Below are 18,473 nucleotides of genomic sequence, written 5' to 3'. Positions count from 1 at the left end.
AAAGTGGAGGGAAGGGAACAGGGGATGGAAAGAAAGGAGGGGAAGGTAAAATACTGGGGACTGAATTAGAACAAATTATATTCCATGATTTTATAATGATATCAAAATGAATTCTATTGTACATGACAATAGAATTCATTTTGATATCATTATAAAATGTATAACATGACAATAGGGCTTTAATTTCTCATATAATCCCACATCCTGGTTCCATACTTTTGCTTTTAGGCTACTGATACTAGAAAAGCTAACTGGTTTAAATTCATGGCAATTAAAAAAGACCACGGGAACATCTCTGATTCTTATTTGTGAAGAGAGTATGATAACAAGCTAAGAGAGGAGTTTTGAAAGTTAAATGAAATGCTCCATATCATAGTTTTATATGTACACTGAATACCATTATTATTATTGCTCCATAGGATGGAACTGATACCAGAAGTCATAGGAAGTAGATGTTGACTTGTACTGCAAGGGTCATTTTTAAGTACAATCTATGATCAGTGTTCAATTTGTTTTGCTTTAATCTTGAACCCCTCTTTCTTTAGGCATGCATACAATTGGTTTTGTTACGTTGTACACATATCTATAAACAACCTCAGGTCCTTTATGTAACAATACAGAACATATAAAAGCAAAAATGATCTATTAATATATAGCAAAAATAACTACCTCTGGAATTAACAAATTTCATGGAATATTTATTTAAAATATCTTCTAAATTATATTGAGAATTGCTAAAAGACTTTAGTATTAGTATGTCTACCAATTTAAAGAGTTTTATAGAAATTAATTTTTTTAATGCAAAAGAAATAAAATCAATGCATAATTTGGCACCTGATAGCACTATACCTTGAAACATGCTCTATGGCATCCTGGAAAAACACCAACTTTACATCTTTGGGGTTTAAAAGGTTATAATCATCAAGATAATCCTGTAGAACATTTGCAATTTTCTCCATATCAGGCATATCATCATAAATCCGATCAGATTTATCTGCTCCAAACTATAAGGTGATTGATGGGAGAAAAATCAAGTTGGATCAATTCTGATATGACATGAATATGGGAAATCCATTCCATTTAACTTCTTCAAGTGGCACATTGTAATTTCAATAATCTTTGCAATGAAATAAACACAGAAACTTAGAATAGGGCTTTAATTTCTCATACACACCCACACCCTGGTTCCATACTTTTGCTTTTAGGCTACTGACACTAGAAAAGCTAACTGGTTTAAATTCATGGCATATTGCTATTGTTATAAACAATCATGCTGGAATTACATGTAGTTTTTACACAGCAGTCATCTAGGGTTATGTCAATTGTTGAGAATAAAAAATTAGATGTAAATACAGGGAACTGAGTCTCTCTTTGAAACTATTAAGGATGTCTTTTCTCTACTGTAGTAACTGCCCTGGGGACATTTTTGATTTGACTAAAATATATCTAGGCAATGCAAGAAGAATCCCGCTCTTCTTTTTCCTTTGCTTTATTCCCCCATTTAATAATATTATCACTAGAAACACGTAGGAAATATAATCTTTGAAAAGAAAACTTCAAATTTTATTTTTAATGGCAAATTTAAATAGATAAATTTCACACAAATAAATTACCTTATTTTTAATCGATCAGATGATAACACTCCTGATAGATGTCTGGAGGGGTGTTCAGAATGATGAGGTCATGTACACATAATATAAAGAGGTTGTTCATTGTTGAACCATTGTTAATTGAAGCATGCTATTAATGTTGAACCATTATTAATAGCATGCTATTAATTGAACCTAGCTCTGCATAGGAAGCTGGGGACTTAGAGAACAGTGCCCTCTTGGAGGGACACTGGGAATGTGTTACCTGATCAAGAATCAACCTGGTAAAACAAAATAGCTGTCTGTCAAGGAAGGTGGGGTGGTTAGATGGAAGATATATTCTAGGAAGGTCCAGTGGGTAAAATCAGGACCATGTATAGATATTATTGGGGGGATAGACTTGAGAAGCTTATAAGGAAATACAAAGGAAGTTAAATATATGGGAAATTTTGCTACTATAACAGAGTGACCCTGAAATAATAGGGCAATTCTGTTAACTAATCTACTTTCCAACACTGAAAACATTTAAGTAGGACTGTACAGCTTCACAGAATTCAATAGGAATTCCAGTTCTGAGTTGAGACTGCCTCCCTGCTTCCTTCCACATCAAACTGTCTAATGACTGTCTGATTCATACTACTAACAAAAGAACATAACTAGATCAAGTATCAGCAAACTGTTTTTTTAAAGGGTAACAGGTCTTCTGGCTTCTTCTACTACACTCTGCACACAATGTGCAAAAGGATTCGTATAAATGGTACACAACAAGCAGCTATGGATCTGTTCTGATACAACTTTGTCTACAGAAATATGTAGCAGATTGATTTGACCTACAGGGGCCATAATTTGCCCACACCTAGCCTAGATATTTAATCTTCACAAATGTAAACTTCTTATATAACATGAATCTGAATCTGAATTGAAAAATAGTGAATGCTTTATAACCTTCAAATGTGTTAAGACAATACAATATACTTGCCTTAAGGAAATCTCCAAATATGATGGGCTTATTTAAAAAGTATTCTAGGCCTATTGCAATGCCAAAGTGTTTATCTGTTAAAAAGTAAAAACAATTTTAATATAATGATAAGCTTGAATGTAGTATTTTAATGATGAGATATATAAAATAAAATCAGCTATTACTAAATTAAAAATCTTAATTAGTGTGAATATCAACATCATGCCACTTTTCAGATTTAAGATTAAGAATATTTAATAACTTTTTAAATAACTTTAACTTTTGCTAAATAATAAATGTTGGATAAATAAGAAGTACTTTAGAATTATCCTGGCATCTTATCAGACAAAATACTGTTTCTCTTACTTTTCTTTCTATACTTTGAAGTCTATACCTCTTCCTGAAGTCTATAGGCTTTCCTGAATTTCAATAATTATTTCAGAATATTTTTATATATTTGAGCAATCAAATAAAACAACTTTTGCTCATGAATACCTAAAATTGATAAACCCATTTTAATTTTCCTTTATAAAAATCAAATTGCTTTTCTGCTAAAAAAAGAGAATAGCTAAATAAAGATTTATATTTACTGGCCATTTCTGTTAAAATAACGTAGAAGTAGTGTTTGTCTTCATTATTAATCAAACGATCATGGAAGACTCTTTGACATTCATGGCAAAAGAGTCTAAATATCTGCATTTCTTCTCTTATTGTTCCTGGGTCACACTGGAGGATACCTGTTTTGTAAGGAAAAAAAAAAAAAAGAAAGAAAATTCTACATTTGTGGAATCTCTAGTAATAGTTTAATTATGTAGGAAATCCGGAAGTCCAAATTTACCCCACCATTGGCAGAAATGAATGCTTACCCAGTGGGTATACCCAGATAATAATGGTGAACTTGATTTTTTTGGAAGCAAAACTGGGACATGTTATGTGACAGAAACATTTTTTCCTTGCTTCCTATTTCATTAACTCAACATGTGGGCAGCGAGCAGTACGCTACATGAGAAGGGTTACATTTCTTTTTAAAATTTATTTATTGGTTCTTTTAGTTATACATGACAATAGAATTCATTTTGATATAATTATACAAGCATGGAATGTATCTTATTCTAGTTAGAATCCCATTCTTGTGGATGTACACGATGGTAAAATTCACTGTGTTGTTTTCATATATGTACATAGGAAAATTGTGTGAGATTCATTCCATTGTCTTTCCTTTTCCTTTCCCTCCTTCCTTCCCTCCATTCCCCATTGTCTAATCTACTGGAAAGCAGTATGGAGATTCCTTGAAAAACTTAGAATGGAACTACCATTTGACTCAGCTGTGCCATTTCTTGGTATATATCCAAAGCACTTAAATCCAGTTTAACTCAATGACACAGTCACATCAATATTTATAGCAGCAGAATTCATAATAGCTAAGCTATGGAAGCAAACTAAGTGCCCTTCAACAGATAATGGATAAAGAAATTGTGGTATATGTACACAATGGAGTATTACTCAGCTATAAAGAATGACTTTATGACATTTGCCAGTAAATGAATGGATCTGGATCTGGAGACTATCATGCTAAGTGAAATAAGCCAGTCCCTCAAAGACAAAGTTATCAAACTTATCAAACCACTTTTATCATGATGTTTATACTGTTTTCAAAACAACAATTCTCTCTTTCTTCCCCAGTGTTCAATTCTCATCAAATGCTAATGGCTGCTACTCAAATGACTTTGAGTACACTTAGTTACAACAAAAGCAGTGATATATAGCAGTGCCTGGAAGTGTTGTTTCTGCATGGGGAGTCCTCACACAGGATTCCTCTTGCTGTGCAGATGGGGTAGGGACAAGATATACCATGTACACAGTTGTACCAGAGTGTGTACCAATAATACAGTAAGTCCTGTTCACACTGTCTTGTAATACAAGGAATTTCTATAGATAATGATTCAATATTTTAATTCTTTTTCATCTAAAATTTGTGTGTTTGACATGTGTATTTCCTGAAGTTCTTAAAGTTTTGATAATTTTCAGCTAATATTTGTAGAAATAAGGGAATTTCCAGGACATTTTTGATGAGGATAAGTAGAAAGATATTAAAAATCAGAAATTCCTGGATACATTGATGTATTGCCTGAGAGAAAATGGGTCCTAATTTTTTAAAAATGTTTATACTGTTTTTTAAATATGTATTGTTTTAGTTGTAGATGAACACAAACCTTTATTTATGCAGTGCTGAGGATTGAACCCATTGCCCCACACAAGGCAGGCACTCTACCACTGAGCCACTGCCCCAGCCAAAAATGGGTCCTAAATTTTGAAGCTCAGAAGTTATTTTTAAAACAGAAATAGAAAGGCAATAAGGGAGGCCAATAAATAAATGACTAGATTAGACAATGTCTGAAGATCAGAAAGTGAGTCTGAAGAGCACCAAAGAAACAAAACCATATTCTACTATTTTCTGGGGGAAAAAAAATGGGCTTGTAAATCCCTGGAAAAAAACTGCTAATATAGAGGGTAAGATTTCACTGGAGAAGGAAAACAAGTTATGTTATCCTGTGGCAAGGATGGTTTTGGTATGCCCACTTCAAAAGTTATCTCACACAAAGAAGGAGGAAGAAAAATAAAAGTCACATGAGGCTCATGCAAATGAGAGTTGGAAAGATCAGGAAACTGTGGAGAGAACTGAGCATGAAAGAGGAACAGGCAGGGTGGTCAGAGTTCTTAAAGTCAAGCCTCAGTTTCCACCTTGCGCCATTTTCTTGTGTCTCCGCTTTATTAATGCACAAAAGGTAATGAATTAGATTTTGATGAGCTCAGAAAAGGGAACTGGATTTCAGAGTTTAGGTACTGCTTTATATAAAAGTACTTTATAGCTTTCACTTCGTTTACTTAATAGATATTCAGAACAAACTTACTTAAATTTATATCTTTGCTGAGAAAAAATATTAGTGGTATAGAACATAGGGCATTGGATAGAAAGTGAGGAGACAAAGCAGATCATGGGGCAACTGAGAATTAGTGTTCTTGTGCACAAAATAAAGGGAAGGTCTTGATCTGGGAATTGTAAACACATTCTTTAAGTTCTAACCTTCTCTAACACTCATTCATTTCATTCATTCACTCAGTACCAGCCACAATTCCAGGCCTTGGGATGTAGTGCTAAACTAAGTAAAAAGCCCTCAAGGAACTGGCATCCTAGTGGAAGAGACAAATTTTAACACATATGCAGATAAATATCTAGGATATAATTTCAGGTAATACTTGCTGTGAAGGAATATAGAAGGGGAAGGTTTTGTTGAATATGTGACATTTAGGCAAGGAAAGTGAGCCATGTGGGTAAGAGAATTCTAAGAGCAGTACAGAGGCTCTGGGCAGATCCAGTTTCAGGAGTGGCAAAGAGCTGGCAACAGTAAGGAGGAAAAAGGGAGGCAAGCAAGGCAGAAAGGAGGCTTGGTTCATAATAATAGAGACTCAACCACATAGCAGTTCTGGGGAAGCAGCCTAAGGAGGGTCTAAACAAGGGTTACATCTGGCTGCTGTGCAAAAGGCAGAGCTGGGTCCATGGTAGGGAAGGTAAGCAGACAGGCTGAGAGGAGATTAGAGAGGAGGCTTTTCCTGTTAGAAATCTTGGTGAAAGGTATGGGTACTCTAGGCTAGTATGGAGTAGACACAGTCTTCACTAGAAGACTAGAGGATAGATTTGGGATATATTTTGGAGGTAAACCTCTCAGGATTGTTTATGCATTGGGTGAGAGTTATCAAGGATTGTGGCTAGGACAAATGGTAGCACAGGGACACACATGGCCAGGGGTGGAGGGATAAATTAGGAATATAGTTTCAACATGTCAGATTAAAGTAGCATACCTAGAGAGCTGAGAGAAGACATTGAGAAGGGCATTAGATGTGCAGATCAGACATGCAGGGGAGGCTGAAGCTGAAGGCAAGCAATTGAGTACCATCTCTGAACAGATGGTATAACACCACAGAACTGACTGACACTAGACTGTAAAGAAGAATGAAGAGAGAGTCCTGAGGCCCCAACATCTTGAGGAAGGAAAGAGGAGGAACAGCCATCAAAATAGACTAGCAGCAGGAGGCAATGAGAGGAAGCAATACAAGCAAGCATGTGTCCTAGAACACTGGGGAGGGGAGGGGTTGAGTTGTGCTGACCCACGGATTTCACTAGATGACGAGGAGAACTGGGGAAGAGCAGTTTAGTACAGTGGCAGGTATAACATTTTGATTGTATAAATGAAATTACCTAAATGGAGTAAGTGGGACAGTGAGGACAGACTTTTTTTTAAGGAGTCTTTCTAAAAGGCAAATAAATGGGGGAGGGATGACATCAGGGATAAATGGAGCCTAAGGAGAATTAGTTTTTTAAGATAAGAAGTATGACAGCATTTTTTTTTGGTGTGTCTGTGTGATACTGTTAGGAATGACCCAATAGAATAGAAAATTATAAGAGCAAAGTAGAAATTAAAAGAGAAAAATACTTGAGTCAGCAGGAGGGGATGAGATTCAGTGTCAGAGAGGGTGTTGGTACATCATAGGCACAGTGACAGCTCAGAACAGGGAAGGAAGATGAAGGTTATCTGAGAGATTTGGAAGATGAGGCAGTTCTGGTCTGATTGCTTCCATTTTTTTTTTTTTTTTCAGTGAAAGATCATGAGTTGGGAGTGAGAAATGGGAGGGATGTTGGTGGGTTAAAAAGCTGTAAAGTGTTCATTCTGGAGTGGGGGTAGGGGAGACCTGAACAGGGACATGCTATGGGATTTCTAGGCAAGTCACAGACACCTGGGTACACATGATTTTAGTAAGAGGGTTGGTGCCAAAGGAAATGAAAGGAGGGTCAGATAAGAGAGTGAGAATTTAATACACTACCTTGCACACATTTGGATAAATCCCTCAAATTAAAGACATAGTGGGACTTGGCTGGTGTTGGCAGGAGATCAATACTCATTCTGTTATAAATCTCAACTGAAGCTTCCACTATGCTTGATGCAGTTTGCTTTACAGCTTGTGGGAAGTCAGTTAGGAAACCATTTAAGATGGCCTAGAAACAGAAACATGGGAGGGTTATATTTTTTAAATCAAATATTTATTTTTAAAATAACTCTATATATGATCCTGTTTCCTAATAATAACCAGAAAGCTAAATTCTAACACAAAGACACCTGAAAGTCAAAGCTCTTCCATTCAGTTCAGAATTTATTCCCAAGAATGGGCTCATTCTTGTCTTCTGTTGTCGCTGGCTCTCTGCAGTGCCAAATCCACAGGTATTTGTCACCGCCTGCAGCAACACTTTGCACGGGTCTCTACGGGTGGTGGACTGGAAACTGAGCTACCTCTATCTCTGAGCTACTTCCTTACTTGCTTGCTTGTTTATGGAGGATAGAGGAAATGAGGTTTACTTGCTTTGAGAGGAGAGAGAGAGAGGCTTTGCTTAAGAAAGAGACTACACTTTCAGAGATCCATGTCTTCTTAGTTTTGCTGCTTCTGCTTAAAGGTGCGTCCTGCATCCTGTGAACTAAGGGTGCGTCTACCTAAAGTGCTTTAGTGATGTGTCCCGCGTACTGCGATCTGTGATCTGCAACCTAAGGATGTGTTCTCAGTTCTCCACTCTGCGATGTGCCTTCCGCCGCTGCCCCTACTCGGTGCTTCTATCTGCTTGCCGCTTCTTCTTCTTCCTTTCTGCTAATGGCTCCTCTGCTTCTTTCTGCTAGCTGCTGCGCTTACTGTCGCACCTTACCTCTTGCCACTTTTCTCTGCCTGCTGCTGCTCCCTTCTCGTCTACCTACTATCCGCTCATATTCCCTCCAAGAGGCGGAGGGCGGAGTCACGCCAGTTAAGATCAGGCGAGGAGCCAGCTGCCCAATCAGAGCAGGCGCAAGCAGGAGCACTCAAGAACACCTGTGCACGTGTACCTCCAATGTGATCAAAACAGCTTCTGGCTGGCTGCCAGGCGCCATCTTCGGTGAGTTCGCATGGCATAGCCCCCAACATTCTGTGACAGGGATGCTTGAGTAACATTCACAAAAACCTTTTCGAATTTACCATGACCCTACTATTAGGTAATTTAGACTTCTACTCACTGTGAGTCCAGAGGGTCTTCATGGAGGAAATAAACTCAACTGGAAAAGAACTGAAGTCTTCTCTCTCATTTTCATGGGCGAATGACCAGCAAGTCACTAGATTTCACCTTCATGTGTATTTAAAGTGTGATTGTATCAACTCCCCTGCCTCTCATCCTCATCTCAATAAGTGGCCTTGCCCTCCTTCACTCAGATCAGGAGCTTGGAAGTCTATTTTGACACTTTCTAGATTCTGCCATGCACAATCTTGAAAGCATTTCTTGCACCACCCCATTGTATCTTCCACTCTTCCATCTGGACTTCCTCCCTCCTCCTTTCACTCACTGGCCTCTTCACTTCTACTTTCCTCTCCCTTTAATGATACAAATCCCATCACAGCTCCTCTGATGTTCACCATCCTCGAACCTCTCTATTTTACTTCTCTGTCCCCAATGCTCTCTCTGTCTGAGCAACACTGGCTTAACACCCCATACTTCTTCCTCCCTTAGGTTTCCACACTTGCTGTACCTCCTTCCCAATACCCACTCCACATGGCTCTCTCTTGACAGGTACTTTCTCAATCTTTCTATTTTAGGTTCCATGTCATCTCTTCAGAGAGGCGTTCCCTGACCACCCAATCTAAAATAAGTCCTATCAGTCTCTTTGACTTTCTCACACATAAATTGTCACAATTTGAAAGCGAAGATGAACTAGTCTCTCACCCCCAGTTGCTTGGGAAAGCCATTATAGTTTTTAAATAGATGAAATTTCATCACCATTAACCTTGAAGTTACTAATGAGAGAAGCCTTCAGAATGCATTGTAATGTTTATGAATTATTTCATATGACAGATTTGGGTCTTATATATGAGATAGTTGAAAATAAACCAAAGTTCAGTGGGCTTCTTGCTGAACATTAGTTTCAGCAGCTTAAAAGTACTATCTGTCTTTTTGAGGTATATCCCTTGTGGACCCCAAATGAGTTTACCATTCTTCACATGGTCAGTATTTTGAGTAGGAGCAACCCAAACCCAATCTTCAAATTTGATGATAATATGCCCAGCTTTCTTTGTGAAATGAAGAATAGACAAATTGGAGTATATTTGTGTGTGTGTGTGTGTGTGTGTGTATATATATATATATATATATATATATGTTATACATACAAATAAGATTTACATTACACGTATGAGAAAAGTTTCAGCCTGTCTATTCTCTATCACACCATTTCTAACATACATATTAGTAACTATATTTATCTGTATATTTCATTCATTTTTTATTATCTCTCCATGAGGGAAGAGGCATGAGGATAGACATTGTATCTGTTTTGTTTAAAATAATAAACCATAATCTGACACACAATAAGTGCTCAACAAACATTTTTAAAGAGTGAACTTATAGCTATTAAATTGGTATTCATAAATTGAAATTAGCATGTTGTTATAGAACTTACTGAAAACCATAGTTTGGTATTCTACCTATGGTTTTCATGACCTGTTTGACAGTTTTGCAAAGCTCCTATTAAGAATATGCACACAAAACAGAGCCATAGTTCTCACATTGGCGAAGAAAGCTTTGGTATGAGAGTATTATTAGTATTTTATAGAACTGATCATGGTTTTCAATTACTTGTTATGAATTTGTTTACAAATGCTTGTTGTGGTTTGAATATAAGGTGTCTCCCAAAAGCTCAGGTAACAATGTAGCAATGATCAGAGGTGAAATGATTAGATTATAAAAGCTGCAACCCAATCGGTGGATTAATCCACTTGATAGATTAATAATATCACTATACTGGGTCATAACTGTAGACAGGTAGGGTGTGGCTAGAGGAAGTAGGTCACTGCAGGCATGTCTGTTTATATTTTGGGTTTATATTTTTTCCCTGGCACCTCACTTTCTCCTGCTGCTTTTGCATTGCCAGAAGCTAAGCAACTTTCCTCTGTCTTGCCCTTTGTCTGTCATGTTCTGCCTTACCCCAGACCCAGGGCAATGGAGTCTGCATTCATTGACTGAAACCTTTGGAATTATGAACCAGAATAAAATTTTCCTCCTCTAAGTTATTCCTGTCAGGTATTTTGGTCATAGTGACATAAAACTGACTGACATCCTATTATTAAATCTTTCTAACTAGAAATGACATTTAATATAATGGCAATTTCATCAATTTAACTTATGTACTCTTTAGTTTACCCTTAGAATATATAGTGATACATATTTTGGCATATAAACTTCCAATAAATAAACAGTCAAGTGTGTGTGAACTGTGGTTCAAGGCAGAAGCACCATAACATACATATTCAAAATCTGTGCAAATCTTAACCTGTTATTAGTGATATGCTCCCTGCATATATGCAGTGTTGAACAAACTTGCAAAAGACAAAGAAAGCACCTTAAGATCTTGATTGTTTTAAAAATAACAGGAAATTAAAAACATTACATAAATTACATAATAAATTATGATGTTTAAATATAGTATATGTGTATACTATTTAGACTCACAGGCCTCTTTTATACTGTAGAAATAAATCAATTTATTATATATATTGCTAGTAAATTTAATTTATTTATTTTCCTGTTCTTCAGTTCTTGGCTAATCCCAGGATCTTCCACTGCCCTACAATGACAAAGGACAGGGCAGGTAGGCTGTGAACTCTTGGGTCTAGCTTAGATGGACTGTGATTAAATATGAAGTTTGAGATCCATGGGTCTAGATCAAGTTCCCTTTTTCTACAAGTAAAATATCTTTCTTTGGAAAGAAGGGAAGTATGTGCGTCCCACCTAAATCCAGTCCCTGCCAGTGTTCCCCAGAATCTCTTTTACTACCTTTATATTTCTACCCACAACTGGTATGAGTTTTAATTATAAGTCTGTAAATCAGAGTGGGAAGAAGCAGCTTCATCCCAGTCTGTTTTCAGCTGTGATGTTCTTGCTGGATAATGTTCTCATGAGTGGCACATTTGTTTAGATAAGGCAATCCCACAGGAAGCTGAGGGTTGGGATATTTTCTTTTCCAGAAGCCCAGTTCCACCTTTTCCATTCCACTCAGGAAAGTATTTTGGAGTATGACATTTTTGTAACTATTAACCCTGAATTTGTTTTAAATTATTAATAAATGAAACAATTTGCAAATTCAGTACTATTTCATCAGTCATTAAGTTAATTGGGACGTCCTTCAGAATTCATCACATCACAAAAGTGTGTCTGGGTGAGATGACTGGGAATCACTCACTTTAAATTTTAAAAATACAGTGTAAAGATTCTAAAAACTGAAGCAACCTTAAAAATCCTTCTAATGGTTGTGGTGGTCCCCATTGCTATTTCATATCTTGTTCTATATTTTTGTCTTTAATTATAAGCAATAAGTTCTCATCCTTTCATATTCTAAAGATTCTCCAAAATTTTTTACATCTCATTTTGGCATCTGCTTTTAACTTACTGGAACTACTTCAAATATAAAAATTAAAATCAAATTAAAAATAATTTCCCATGAATGTAAGCTATGTCAGTGTGAATAGAAAAATTCTCTGCATGTTCTAAAGAATGTACTTGCTGGCTGTTCTCCTTTCTCTCCTTTAAGAGGGCCTCCATTGGAAGAAGAGGCCTTTGCTGGTAAATGTAGAGGCACACATAATTTCAGCATCATTGAGCAATTAGTGACAAAGTCAATTTCTCCAAACTAATCACCTGAACTGTCTTGTTCCACCTGCATGCCTATTTCCTGCTTATGTGATTGCATTTGCCTAAGTACATTCTGTTCCTGGGATCTCTTCCTCCTTGCTAATTCCCATCTTTCTCCAAGACCCAGTTTACAATCTATCTTTTCTAGGCCCTTGGCTGGTTGGTTATGGCATGCTGTAATCACGCTGTTTTATGTTCTCTCATCGTTCTGTTCAAGATAATATCTCACATTAATTGAATATTTCTGTTGAGCATTTACAGGGTAGGCACCTATAAATTTTCTCCATTTCAAAGACAAGGAAGAAACCCCATAGGGAAAACAGTACTGGTGGAAGGACTATGGGTTATTGTTAGCAGTGGCAGTGGGAGACATGATGATTTCTTAGTGTGTTGAGTTTGACCAACCTGGAGTGTCATGTGATGCATTTGATGCAAATGGACACATACATAACCTGGAGGTAAGGTCTGAGATGTGTACAGAAGTGAGAGCCAGCCAGTAAGTAAGACCTGCTAACTGTGTAGAGTGTTAAGGGGCAAGGGCCTAAGACACAACCTGCCTTATGGGTAGAGGCCATGTTTGGACAATCTTTTTGCATTCCTAAAACTACCTCTGAGACCACAAACACAGAAGACAGGGATTTAAACATCTTCTAGCTATTTTCCAGATGCCCACACCTACCAGTTTTCTGCTCAAAAAAGGGACAGATGGGCTCCACAGAAATATGGTTGGTCACTTTGTGGGAGCCTTAGGACACATTTTCTTTCTCTCCTCTTGTCTAAATTTAGATCCACACTCACCTGAAAAATATGTTTCAGACTGTGCTCTGAGGGCATCGGGAGGCACAGCATGCTGAAGTGTCGGATAAAGCGAGGGGTCACAGGGTTGCGACCACCTCCTGGAGGTGCACATGCTGATACAATTGTTACATCCTACATAGAGAGAAATTCACTTGGGTCAGCCAGCAGAGAAAGAAATGAGATATACCCTTTCCAACAGCAGAGAAAGTATTAGCATTTTCTGAGGACCTGCTATGAGTCAGAATTACATTAACTTTTTGTACAGGTTAAGTGACTTAATCCTCATGACCACCTTACATGGTCACTGTTCTTACTCTCATTTCATGGATGAAAATGAAACCCAAAGTCCTGGATGGTTACATACATTTTTTTAAGGTCAAACAAGGAATTAGCAGTACCAGAGCTGTATTTTGAAAGGTCATTCTGGCTGTCTGCAGACTGGCAAACAGAGTATAAGTATGTGAAGACCAGCAACTGTGCCAATTTAAACCTCCCAATATCCCTATGAGATTAATAGTGTTCATTTTAGTATTCCAGGAGAGAGTGGGCTTGTCTTCAGATAATGGCCATGGAACGAAAAGACATAGTGATTATAGAAATATTTATAATGAATAACATGTAAGTTAGAGGAAAATTCTGGAATTTTGGCCTGTGTCTTCCTTCCCCTTGGGCTAATAACACTATTATCTCAATAACACTATCTTATAGGGATGCTGGGAGGGTTAAATGGGAAGCACTGAAAACAGTGCTTGGTATAATTTGCTTTTGTGGACAAAACTGAAGTCACTCCAGACATGCCCCCTTTGCAGAATAGAAACAGGGTAGTCAACCTAAGCTGCCCTTCTTCCTCTGAGTCCACACCCCAGGATACTTTGCTAATCTGCCTCCTAAACTCTGCTGGTCACACATTTGATCACCACACTGAGGACCTGACCCTCATCTCTTCTGTTATTGGTACTGTAGTTCCTCTGGTCTTGCCTCCTCTCTGGCCCATTCTTCCCTATAACTATTTTCCTCAAGGCTCCCTATCATATATAGGACAAATCTATATTCCTTATCATGGGGCCAGGGCCTTCTGGGATGTGACTTTTGCATCTCCTGCCACTTTGGGACTAACATTTCACGCCACTATGATATTTCACATTCCCTGCTTCTGATGTGTAAAATGCTGCCTTTCTTTTCTCTGATTTGCTCTGCCTTCATAATCCAACTCCAAGATCTCCTTCTTTGGGAAGGCTTCTCTCATCCTCAATCCATCCTTCACCCCTGTCTCTCTCAAGTCTTTTGCTCTGCACTATAAATGTCTGTCCATTTCCAGAGTTGAATTCTCACTTGCCCATGGATTTCCTGACTCAAGAATGGCAAGAACTCAATAGATTGAATTATTTGCATTACACATTTAAGAAATACCAAAGTCTTGTTATAGGCTGAATTATGTCTTCTACCCACAAATTACATGTTGAAATCCTAATTCTCAGTACTTTAGAATGTGACTGTATTTAGAAATAGGGTACTAGAGGTGATGAAGCTAAAATGATGTGATTAGGGTGAGCCCTACTCCAATATGATTGGTGTTCTTATAAAAAGAGATTTGAACACAAAGGGAAGTTCATTGCTATAATTTTAATATGGCTTGATCCTCCATAACTCATGATGGGGTTTAATCCCCATTTTGAGGTATTAAGAGAATGGAAACTTAAAGTATGGTATTTAGGGTTGAGGCTTTGGGGGATGATGACGATTAGATAAGATCCTCAGGGTGAAGCCCTCATTTTTGAATACTGGCAGTTTTAAAAGAACAGGGAGAGAGGAAAGAAGATACACACACATATTCTCTGTGTCTTGTCATGTGATGCTTTGCACTGCCTCAGGACTCTGCAGCAAGAATGCTATCACCAGAAGCAATCCCTCAATTAGGGACCCAAACAATGAGCCAAAATAAACTTTTTATTTATAACACTAGATCAGTGCTATCAGTAACAAAAAATGGCTAAACGCTAAAAATTATTACCAAGATGTGGAACTGCTGCCAACAATGAATACCTAAAAATGGGCAACCAGCTCTGGGACTAGATAATAAGTAGAGGTTGGAAGAGTTTGGAGAACTTGACTAGAAAAACTTGGAGTTCTGAAAATGGAGCATGATAGGTGATTCTTCTGAGGGCTCAAGAAATTAGACAGGGAACTAGTCTCAGATGAAAATGATGATCCTATTGAAAATCTTAGTAAAGGTTATCATTGCAAATAATTTGGCTGAACTATGTCCATATCCCAGAGTTTTATGGAAGGCCAAATTTAAGAATGATGAAAAACTTGTGGAGGAATTTCTAAGTAGTATATAGAAGGACTGTTTGGGGCTGTTTTCAGTGAAATTCAAGGGCAAAAGGAAATAATGGAAAGACTTGAAAATGTGCAACTTGAATAAGGAAGGAGTGAAGAAAAAACCTATAAGAGTGTGGCTGAGAAACCACTTACTAAGATTAGCAGGGATATTAGTTGTTAAGAGATGAGAAAAAGGCCCAGAAAACATCTTGGAAGTCTGTGAGGCAGGGGCTGGGATTGTGGCTCAGCGGTACAGTGCTTACCTAGCATGTGTGAGGCCCTGGGTTCAATTCTCAGCACCACATATAAATAAATAAAATAAAGGTTCATTGACAACTGAAAAAAAAAATTAAAAAAAATAAAAAGAAGTCTGTGAGGCTGCCTCTCCCATCACAGACCCAGAAGCCTTCCAGGGAAGACTTGGTTGAAGTAGGAGCCCTCAGGTACTCTCCACAGGCTGCTCAGGGAAACTTCAGGATTATGCTCCTTGTTTTCCAGAAAAGCACCCCACAGAGACTGCAGCTCTGGTTCAAGTGGGCTCAGGCACTGCTTGGGAAATGGGAGACTTTAGCAGCATTCACATAGTGCTGGTGCACAGAATGCAAGAGTTATGGGGTCATGGCAACTTCCACCAAGATGTCAAAGAAAGTCTGGAAGACCAGGCAAAAGCTTGCTGTGGGTGGAGCCACCACACAGCCTCCAGTGGAGCAATGCTTAATGAAGCTGTGAGAATGGTGCCTCAGCTGAGGCCAGGGAGGGTATAGACACAAGCAGTGTGCAACACCAGCTTAGGTAAGTTGTGGCCATCAGCATGCAGTCCAAGAAAGCAACTATGTGGTCAAGACCAGCAAATTGTGCGGCTGGGGCTTCCTGAGGCCTTGCAGCCCTGTGGTAAGCACCGGATGCCACAGTTGGGGCAGTAAAATTTAATGTCTTTCCTGCTGGCTGATTATGCCTTCTTTTTTTTTTTTTTTTTTTTTTTTGGTACCAGGGATTGAACATAAGGACACTTGACTACTGAACCACATCCCCAGCCCTAGTTTGTATTTTATTTAAAGATAGGGAGATAGGGTCTCACTGAATTGCTTAGCACTTCACTTTTGCTGAGGCTGTCTTTGAACTTGTGATTCTCCTGCCTCAGCCTCCCGAGCAGCTGGGATTACAGGTGTGTGCCACTGTGCCCAGCTGATTACTTCTTTCTTTTAGAATGGAAATATATACTCTGTGCCTGCCCCACTTTTGTAGACAGCTTTGGTTCTACAGACCCACAGCTGGAAGGAGTTTGCATTGAATCTCAGTTGAGAATTTGGGTTTTTGATTAATGTTGAATGAGTTAAGATTCTGGGACTATTTGAATGGAATGAACGATTAGTATTTTGTATATAAGAAGGACATGAGTTTCAGGGGTCAGAGGATAAATGCAGTGGTTTGAATATTGTTTTTTACCTCCCAAACTCATGCTGGAATTTTTCCCCCACTACAAGAAATTAAGAGGGTAGAAACAATCTGACTATGTTGTTTACACGTGGGTCTTTTGGGAGGTGATTAGGATCAGAAAATGTCAAAGGGAGGAGCTCACATGATTGAATAGCTGTGGCTCTACAAGAGGGAAAGAGAGAGATGACACACACGTTCTCTGTATGTCATGATAACGTGATGCCCTGCACTGTCCTGGGACTCTGCCATCGAGAAGGCCATCACTAGATATGGTCCCTTACCTCTGGATCAGAATCATGAGCCAAAATAAACCCTTTTTCTTTAGAACTTATGTAATCTGTGGTATTGTTTTAATCAACAGAAAACAGACTAATATACCCATGGAAAGACACAGGGAGAAGTTGGTCATCTAAGGTCAACTAAATTAAGGATGGAAGCTTCAGAAGAAACTAATCCTGCTGATACCTTGACCTTGGACTTCTAGTCTTCAGAATTATGAGGAAATAAGTTGTTTATACCACCCAATCTATGGTATTTTGTTATGGCAGTTCTAGCAAACTAATAAACCATGTATTTCCTTGCCATTTAAATTTGAATATATCACGTAATGATTTAAAACCTGAAATAACCTGTATATCTTTCCAAAAGAGTTTGTTTCTGTCATAAAATCCACCAAAATCTTGATACTGCCGAAGTAATTCAATTGGAGGCTGAGAGCCATAGCGATCCAGTCTGGGCATATTTAAGTCATCAACAAAAATCACAACTTGTTTGTTTCCTGGTGCTCCTGGGAAAACAAATTCAATTTAAGAATTAAATTTTTTTCTTAGAAAGTATCAGACAAAGCTGCTGTGGTTTGTTCCCACCCAAACTCATGTTGAGGCTTATTCCTAATATACTGATAAAATGGTGTTGGGAGGTGATGAAGTCTTTAAGAGGCATTTGAGGTCATGAGGGATCTTCCCTCAGGAATTGATTAATGTTTTCCTTATAGAAATGGGTCATACATTGCAGGAGATTGGCCCCCTTTTCTGTATTTCACATGTGCCTGGTTGGTCTTCTGCTTTCTGCCCAGAATTGACCTGTATGAGGCCCTCATCAGAAGCTGAGCAGATACAAGTACCATGCTCCTAAACTTCTAAGACTTTGACACAAAAAATCTTTTTCTTTATAAATTGCTCAGTTTCAGGTATTCTGAGACGATGGACTAAAGATAATGATTTCAGATAATTAAATAAAAAAAAAAAAAGAAACCTTAGGTATGACTTTGCACTCAATGATACACTGAGTTCAATTCTTTTCTCAGGAGTGAGGAGAGACCTAGCAGAGTCCCACTCCACGGAGAATACATCTCCTTCTGGCCCCATAAAGGGCCTTAAGGGAGATGTAGATCTGGCCAAGAGGCCCACATTGTTATGTCAGGTGTCCCTCACCCTCACTCTCAGAGTCCATGATGCTGGCAGCTCTCCAGTGAGATCTGGATCTTTCTCAATTCTTGACATACCCATTGGCCTCACCAATTATGTGGCTGGGGTATGAGTGTGGAATGCTAAAGGTTTTCTTTCAAAAATACCATCTTACCCTCAGAGGGAACACAGTTCAAAATTCAAAAGCA

General features: G+C 38.2%; 1 protein-coding gene across 1 annotated transcript in view; it reads right to left on the bottom strand.

Moving 5' to 3' along the window:
* LOC124962941 (dynein axonemal heavy chain 6-like) overlaps positions 1–18,473 on the bottom strand; it is a 292,982-nt gene that overhangs the window by 131,376 nt on the left and 143,133 nt on the right. Inside the window, 6 exon segments of the mRNA XM_047522202.1 lie at positions 850–1,004; positions 2,569–2,642; positions 3,138–3,284; positions 7,429–7,600; positions 13,100–13,231; positions 17,488–17,645. Coding sequence (XP_047378158.1) covers positions 850–1,004; positions 2,569–2,642; positions 3,138–3,284; positions 7,429–7,600; positions 13,100–13,231; positions 17,488–17,645 — 838 coding nt within the window.

The sequence above is a fragment of the Sciurus carolinensis genome, chromosome 13 (assembly GCF_902686445.1).
Source record: "Sciurus carolinensis chromosome 13, mSciCar1.2, whole genome shotgun sequence".
Lineage (NCBI taxonomy): Eukaryota > Metazoa > Chordata > Mammalia > Rodentia > Sciuridae > Sciurus > Sciurus carolinensis.
The sequence above is the reverse complement of the archived record's forward strand: the minus strand, read 5'-3'. Positions and strand labels throughout refer to the sequence as shown.